The sequence below is a fragment of the Hemiscyllium ocellatum genome, chromosome X, assembly GCF_020745735.1.
Source record: "Hemiscyllium ocellatum isolate sHemOce1 chromosome X, sHemOce1.pat.X.cur, whole genome shotgun sequence".
NCBI classification, from domain to species: domain Eukaryota; kingdom Metazoa; phylum Chordata; class Chondrichthyes; order Orectolobiformes; family Hemiscylliidae; genus Hemiscyllium; species Hemiscyllium ocellatum.
This window is the reverse complement of record NC_083453.1, coordinates 22,893,293-22,902,239: the sequence shown is the minus strand read 5'-3', so window position 1 is coordinate 22,902,239 and position 8,947 is coordinate 22,893,293. Positions and strand designations below refer to the sequence as shown.

Sequence of the window (8,947 nt, the reverse complement as noted above, 5' to 3'; positions counted from 1 at the left end):
CCAGTATTTTCTGATTTTGAGTGGAGGGAGAATGATTTATGCGGCTTGCAATATGCATTATTTATTAGTGATCAGATGGATGAATATTCGTATCGATGATTGTGTTTCAATTTGACCAAAATGGACTGGAAGAAATTAGCAAAATAAAAAAAACACCCACTTGACACAAACAAAATAAAAATCCTTTCCCAAGGAACCATCACGTGTGCTCAATAGGTTATTGCAGGCTGGCAATGGATAGGGAATAACTTGTATTTTTTTGAATAGCATGAGCCAAGTTGTTGTCATTGTCTGTTGATGACCAGCGCTTACTGCAATTTGCCTAATGCCCCATCATCAGGGTTTTCGTCACTTGAAGTGTTTGAAAAACAGGAGGATGCAATAAGTTCACAAAGAGTTACATGCACTCAGGTTTATAAATGAAGACTTTTGCAGCTTGCAATGTTTAACAAAGACACAATGTTTTTTTAATTATTTAATCAAGTCTCACTTGGTTGTACAGTACCTGCATAAAGTTCCACTAAGATTATCTCCAGCCTGCAGCAGTGACTTGCGCTCCTTGTTATCTCAGCATCTTGTTCCTGATGCAACTGTACATTCTAGTTGTTTTAATTAAATAAGTCATCTAATTTCTGACACCTTGCAAACATCCATTACTGCAAACTGATACACAATAGGGAAATAAAGCACATTTCAGTTTAAAAAGTATCCTAGAAAAAAAATCTACTTGATACACATTTAAAATATTCTTGGTAAAAAAAAAGCATGGTGTTATCAGACAATTCCAAAACGTTCTGCTCTTTTCCTCTTCTTTGCCTAAAAAAGAAGGTATCAATATCAGAAAGTCTATTCATTTACAATTAATTTCTTATAGTATAAACTGTTCCTAGTCATCTTAATGAATTCAGCAATGATTATATCACGAGAGTTCGCAGAACAATGATTCATCATCCACATCCAGCATGAGAACCATAATTGTATTGATGATGGAATTGATCATATATACTATATAGAATGATTATATAGCATATTCAATACCACATCCATATTGCCACTCAACCACAAGGCAATTACATCAAATTTTGATTCATTAGTTCGGAGTACACAGGGAACAGGAGATGGCAGATTTGTATCTTCACTCCATTCAACTGCTGGAGTCTGTGACCTTTCATTACTCCTCCCCACCCCCACCCGACAGACAAGTCTGATCAACCTTAGCTTTAAAATGATTAGATTTGCAATTGCTAAAAGCAACAAAATAAAACATTTACGCATATTATACATTACTAAAACCAGTCATGTAAAAACCTAGAGATCAGAGCTGGTGTGTTTCCATGGTGTTGGCTAATTATGTTGAGTTTGATTACCTCAACATCATCCCCGCCTCCCGCTGAACTGGTCACAATTCCAAATCGCTCCTTTCTCTTTTTCATCTTTTCATCATCTTCAGTCTACAAGTAAATATAAACACATTAAAATCAAAACAGATATCAGAACTGATTCAAGACAAATGTCCATCTCAATTCGCAAATACAATATGATATGGGACAAAGGCACAAATACATATATAATGAAATGAACACTTTAGCACAATTCCAGACGGCTGCAATTGCACAGCAGCCAAGCATCATTAAAAAATTACAATGAACTGAGAAAACAACTTCTCATTATGTCCTAGCAGTTAACATACTGCACAAAATTACAATACCTACTGAAAGCTCTGAGTAACAAAAGGGTTACAAAGAACACAACCGGTATTTTTTGGCTAAACTGAGTAAACCATAACAACAATAAACAGCAAAAAAGTGTACCAAGAATTCAGGCAATTTATAGAGGGAAAAAAAAGTACTCTGTCCCAACATAGCCAGGAAAAGGAAACAGGTAGCATTAGAATGCAATTCATTGTTTGACCTCAAATCTCTAAATACTCCTTAAACATTTATTGGCATGTGCAGCTTTGGTGCCATTACCAAAGAAAGGAAAAGAACTTCCGGAAATTCAACCACCCAGCTCTCGGCATTTTGCAAATGACACTTATCTGAACGTTGTGAAACATTAAGTAGCTTCAAATGGTAAACATTCAATGCACTATGCTAAATCAATTAAAGCAATTTGCTGGCATTCAGTGAGGTTCTGCCCTGTTAATAAAAGAACTCGAGTCGAGAGAACAGCCATGACTTGGTTGTATAGCACTTTGAAGAGAAACAAGAGGCTTTTATTGCTGACAATTGATTTGGTGTTGAACTAAGCAGCAGTATACAAGAGGTTGACTCATTGGATTAAAATCAGTTTCCCCAGAGTTTGGCTAAAGCAGTATTTCAATTTCATTTCAGAGCACATGGGAGGACAAAAAAGTTGTTCCTTTATCAAATCAGGAAAGTGCTAGGAACACACCATGTTTGACAGCATCTGTGGAAAGAAAAACAATTCATGTTTTAAGTTGAACATGGCACCTTCAGAAAATATTCAGTTGTATGTGAATTGAAACATGAACAGTTTCTCTCTTCACAAGACGCTTTCATCTTCCAAGTTTTCCTTTGTGTTTTTTCCAACATTGGGCTGCAAGCTTCATTTAAAACATGTACTGATATCAGCCCTCTTGATCTAACCACCGAGAGATTGGTCACTGTTTCTTTGATGCTCATTGTCATATAATCAACAATTTTTCAAACAAAATATTGGGAAGACCAAAGCCATCATTTTTGATACCTACCAACAACTTCATCCCCTCCCTGGTCACTGTCTGAGCCTGTACCAGTGTGCTGTCCAATCAGATTCAGAAGAGCTTTGACCTCAAATCTACCTCATCACCAAGTCTATCTACCTCCACCTCTGCAGCACTGCCAGTCTTCGCCCATGCTTTAGCTCACTTGCAAACCTTATCCATGCTTTTGATATCTCTAGATTTGATTATTCCATTTTTTTTGGCCAGTCTTTCACCTGCCATAAAACATGTCCTCACCCAAACCTCCTGCTACCCATATGTTAACTGACCCAAGTACCATTCACCACTATGCTCACCAACTCCAATTGGTTCCTTGTTCAAAACTAAGGCACTGTAACCAAACCAAATTCCCATATGTATGTCCCAAACTAACTCTGCACTCCATCAAATTTGGCTTTTTGCCATTCAATTTTCAATTGCTCCACCATTGGCAGATACCCTCAAGCTCTGGGATTCTGTACCAAACCTCTTTAACGCTCTTTTTCCTTCCAAAGCCACTTTAGAACTTATCAGTTTAGGGAATCAAATGTTTTGCTATCAGAATACCTCTGCATGGTTTGGTAACAATTTTGTTCAATACGCACACTTGTGAAGTGGTTAGAGACATTTAACTACGTTAAATATTCCACATATATCCAAGTTATGCACACTCTTGGTAGCTTGACAAAATAATTACATAAATAATCCAGTCTGTAAAACCAACCAAACAAGTAAAGTTTGCTATTCAGACATACAGAATCAAATCATTTCTTCCCCTTCATTTGTCCAAGTTTAAATACTTGCATAAAGCAAGTTAGAAAAAGTACAGTAGGAGAGATTTGCAGTGCTTTAGTTTCTGTAAACCCTGGTTCCAAATTCTAAGCAGCTACCAGCTACCCTCTACCACAGCTCAAAGTGACACAAATTAGTTTTTTTCTAAAAATCTAACTAATTGAGTTTGAAAAGCAGTTTCCTAACACAAGCAAAGTCAAAGGATCAGGTAGGAATACAGTACTATTATGCAACAGGGCTGTGATTACAACACTTCATTGGTTTCAGACCCCTGGGTTGTGGAACAGGACAAAGAAAGGTTCCCACTCCTAATTGCTGCCAGGTGACCCTTGCTGGAGTGTATTTGCAAGGGTCAGGTAAGGAGGGAACAAGTGGACATGACTCTCTGCTAGTTAACTAACCAACAGACAGACAATCAAATAGGCAGGAATAAAGACAGGGTCACTGCTATGTGTAGAACTATACCTCATTGCAAGTTACTCAAGGACAGCATACTTGCACTAACTCACATGCAACCAAAGACTAATTCAGAGCAGCAAAACAGCATTGGAATAATTTCAGCAACAACATTAAAAGGTCTAATAGAACACACCTAAGGTCCAGTGTAATTTCATTGCACGAGTTCTGCGAATTAAATTGCAATGGTAAGAAGCCACATTTTGTCACAACTTCTGGCCCTCTTCTGTTCACTTCCCCATGTTTCCATTAAATCAAACAACTAAGAATAAGGGCATGTAGAGTAGGAGAGCAAGGTTTCAAAAGTACATCCACAACCACTCCCCATTTGCAACAGCCTGTATGTAGTAAATGTCTCCTTGTAAAAATACAAGCAATGAAACTAAAACATCTGAGGTAGAAATATAGTCCACATCAACAGGAAACATTCAGGAGGTTCAATGAACTGCTATAGTCAACTTCACATTGTAAAGATTTCCTATGCAGCTGGTTCAATGATTACACAGTCATTCAATACCTAACATCTAATATTTTGGATAGCTTTTTAATAGAATCACCATTTATACAGACATCTACAATAAACAAAATTGTAGTTCCAAAGTAATTTTTATCGCATCTTATGAGCAGCATCAAGATTCAATCACCGAAAGAAATAGAATTTAGTGGAAAATAATATTTTTAAAGCCATACTATCAAAACATTTGAATTCTGTTTGCTTTTCCCATTCAAATATTGAAAAGGTCACTTTGGAGAATGCTGCTTCGGACATCAGCTTGCAGTTACATGCAGATAAACAAAGGATGCCTATTCAAGTATTATTGTATTACCAGCTGGGCTTACTTCCTCAATTACACAACTGCACTTTGCTACTGTGTTCAGCACCAATACACACCAGAGAGGACGACAACTCTAGGGGAGGCAATAAGGATAAATGTGGCCTGGTTCAATTGGTAAGCAATGTGTTTTTTCTTTAAGTGGCTCAGTAAGCTAAGGTCATTTGCACTCACCTTCTCTCAAAGTCATTAAGGAAAAAAAAGGTTAGAAAACTACACAATCCTTGCACCTTCCATGTTCATAGGTCCAGACTTGTGGCTATTTTTGCTGGCAGCGTTTTATTACCCATTGGCTTAGATTCAGATATTGCAATCCCCCAGCTTCTCATGTTTTTAAATTGTGTTGTTACCAGTCTGCAATGGAGTAGAGACTAGCTGATCACTGCAGTGTTGCAGACGTACAAAGAGATAGTGTACACAATCACAAGTCCCTTCTCACAGTAAGGGGCCAACGGCAATGACAACTTCACTGTGCTACAATGTTTTTTGAAGCTGTCAGCTGCATTCTCCCTGCCATCAACATTCATTATACAATTTAGCGTGGTTTGATCGAGAGCTCCACAAGAACTCACAGGGGGGTAGAAAGAACACATTGTCACCTTAAAAGGCTCACCCAGGCAGCACTCTTAACACAAAGCCAATTTGTTTGCGGACTCAAACTTAGTAAAAACCCAGGTGACAGACGAAGCCTACTAAAGTGTGCTATGGAACAGAAGTTTACACTTGCCGTAAAAATGCAAAGAGATTTTGGCAAAAAAATCTTCCATGTACTTTTGAAGAAATGGCAAACTGGATATTTAATACAGAGCTGCATTGTTGCTTCAGTGTTACGCAAGAGGGTCATTATTTCGCAGCATGCTGCAATGAGCCCACTTCCAACTGTGGACAAAAACTTCCCAAGCACCCTTCGATAATTAAATTTTCTATCCTTGTTACAGTCAAAACATTTACCACCTAATGGCGGTCATTATAATTCGCTCCATGTGCGCATTTCCTGCAAGTGGTGGTGTGCCAAGTCCATTACCAACTACAATAATGTTTTCTGTACTAATCAGAAGCCATTTGAGGCTTAAGGTGATTAACCAGTCCAGCAAGGAATATACCAAACCCACTTTCTGCAAAAATGGCCTGATTAGCTGCCACCTCAACTACTAGCAACTAATTGTTTGAAATTTGTCATCTGCTTTTAGCAAACTGTCACTTATAACTGAAGTATTCTTCATCTCTCTGGTCAATGGAAGCCAGTACGATATTAAGCATATTAGAAGAAAGCAGTGTAATGAGGTTAATTGAGAACTCCAGTTTTTTCAAATCAACTTCAGCCAGAAGTGCTGAGTGGATGATCCATCTTGACCTCTCTCCTGAGGTCCTAAGCATCAGATGCCAATTTTCAGCCAACTCAACTCATTCCACATATCAAGAAATGGCTGACCGCACTGGATACTGCAATGGATATGGACACAGATAACATTTTACCAATAGTACTGAAGTGATGTTTCCCAGTACTAGTCACACACCTTGCCAAGCTGTTCTGGTACAGCTACAACACTGGCATTTACCAAACAACGTAGAAAGTTGTCCACAAAAGACAAGGCATATCCAACCCAGCCAGTCTCCTCAACTGTCAGTAAAGTGACTGAAGATGTCATAGTTGGTCATTCAAACAGCACTAACTTAAGAATATTGCCCTCTCTTAAGGGCACTCAGCGTCAGGCCTCATTACAAAGTATGTACAAATGTGGACAAAAGAACTGAACTCTAGAGGTGAGGTGAGTGTGACTGTCCTTGACATCAAGAAAACTGTACCATCAAACAACCCTGACAAAACTGAAACCAATAAAATTCAGAGGGAAACCTCCAATGTTTGGAGTCATACTTAGCCATGCAAGGGAAGATAATTGTATAGTTGCAGGACGTCGCTGCAAGAGCCCCACACGGCAGTGCCCCAGGCCCAGCCACCTTCAGCTGCTTCAATAATAACCCTTCCATTGTAAGGTTAAAAGTGGGGATGTTTGCTGCTGATTGAACAATATTCAACACTGGCCTGAATCTCCTACAATTAACACCCTAAGGGTTACCTTTGACCAACAACTGAACTGCTCTGCTCACATTGTGGCAAGTGCAGGTCAAAGTCTGGGATTCTTCAGCAAGTAACTTCCTTCTGACTACCCAAAGCTGGTCTACAATCTAGAAGACAAGTCAGGAGTGCAATGGAATTCTCTCCACTCGCCTGGATAAGTGGAGTTTCACCAACATTTATGATGCCAGCTGATGACATTACTGGACAGTCAGATGTCAGAGTGAAATCTGGCTTAACAGAAACTTTGCGTTTCAGTTAATATGGTGGTCAGACACATAAGGCAGTAAGTTTCCTTAGCAACAGAAAATAAATTACACAGAATATTGAACGCAATTAGCAAGATCTTAAAACATACAGCAAACCAAATTTTCAATTTGTTTCCTAACACCATGAATTTACAGCCGCACAAATCACTCTTCTAGATCATACTAAGTTTGATTTAACTAATTCTCCCCAGTTTTCTGAACTGTGGAGTCTTCTGACACACTCTCTCAAAACAGAGCTCGACTTCCTCAGCTTTTGCTAACCTGCAGATTTCTAAACAAAGACTCTAGGTCTGGAAGCTGCAACTGAATTTTTCTACAATTCCTTTAGTTGCAATGAAAAAAATTCCTGTCTGAGACTATTGCTGCTTATGACCCCTGTCAGGTCTCCGCCAAATTGTTCTAAGAACTTGCAATTGCTGGACTTCTAAAACCAAAATCAACCCTTAATTGTTATGACTGAAAACAAGCCAATGCCATTCAATGTTTACTGTACTGTTGTATAGCACCATTTGTACAAACAATTTTCCATTCACACTCCAGGTGTTCTCTGCTCCCCGGATTAGGTTCTGGACTAATTGCCTGACACAGATTTTTTTCTTTGAGAAAAACCCTTCACAGAAATAACCAACAACCACAATCACTATCTTGAATTTCAAATTCCAAAAAATTACAGATAAGAAGCATGACACAAGCCAGGACAGAGCTCACTAAAGGTGATCAAGGAATTGTAAGGATGCAGGCACAAGAGCAAGGGAGCACACTTACTCTCGGTGTTCACACATTCATGTATGCAGGCACGCATTGACCCCTGCTGTACAGGTTCAGGAGGCCTATCTAGACCATAGTGACTGCAGTCCTACCAAGGGCAGCGCCACTCGGGAGTTTCATCTCCAAACCTACTTGAAGTCTTATTCTCCAGTGCTGCCACTGACTTACAACAAAGTACAGTACAGCACAGGAACAGGCTCTTCAACTCTCCAAGCCTGCGCCATCACATTTTGCCTGTCCATTCTAAAACTGTCTTCATTTACAGGATCCATATCCTTCTGCCCCCTTCCTAATAGTGTATTTGTCCAGGTGAATGTTGCAATTAGGTCTGCTTCCACCGCCTCTACTGGCAGCGCATTCCAAGCACTCACCATCCTGTGTGTGAAAAACATGCCTCACGCATATCTGTTAGACTTCCCTCCCCTCACACCTTGAACCTGTGTCCCCTAGTAATTGACCCTTCTGCCTTGGGGGGAAAAAAAGCCTCATACATTCTACTCTATCCATGCCATTCTAATCAGTCACCCCTAAACCTCCTGCACTGCAGTGAAATGAAACCTTTCTTCATCGCTAAAATCCTCTATACCAGACAACATCCTGGTAAACCTTTTCTGTACAGAACTGTATGCAATATTCCAAGTGTGGCCAAACTAAAAGTTATGCTGCAGCTTTATAGAACTTGTCTATCCTTAAACTCAATGCTCCTTCCAATGAAGTTAAAAATCACAACACCAGGTTAAAGCCCAACAGGTTTATTTGGAAGCACTAGTTTTCAGAGCGCTGCTCCTTTATCAGGTAGTTGTGCTGTATGCTTTGAAAGCTAGTGCTTCCAAATAAACCTGTTGGACTATAATCTGGTGTTGTGTGATTTTTAACTTTATCCACCACCAGCTCCTCCACATCATACTTTTCAATGAAGGCAAGCATGTTCTAAGTCATTTTTTTAAAAAAAAACTATCTTATCTTCCTGCGCTGCTACCTTCACTGATCTGTGGACCTGTACACCAATACTCTGAGGGGATGTTCCCAGACCCACCCAATAATGCAT

At 39.3% G+C, this 8,947-nt stretch overlaps 1 protein-coding gene across 1 annotated transcript in view; it reads right to left on the bottom strand.

The window, feature by feature from the left end:
- Positions 1-440: 440 nt before the first annotated feature.
- Positions 441-8,947, bottom strand: part of sarnp (SAP domain containing ribonucleoprotein) — a 35,653-nt gene continuing 27,146 nt past the window's right edge. The window contains exons 10-11 of the mRNA XM_060820922.1: positions 1,368-1,451; positions 441-816 (exon numbers count right to left, since the gene is read on the bottom strand). Of these exons, the coding sequence (XP_060676905.1) occupies positions 775-816; positions 1,368-1,451 (126 nt within the window). The 3' untranslated portion in view covers positions 441-774. The remainder of the gene's footprint in view (positions 817-1,367; positions 1,452-8,947) is intronic.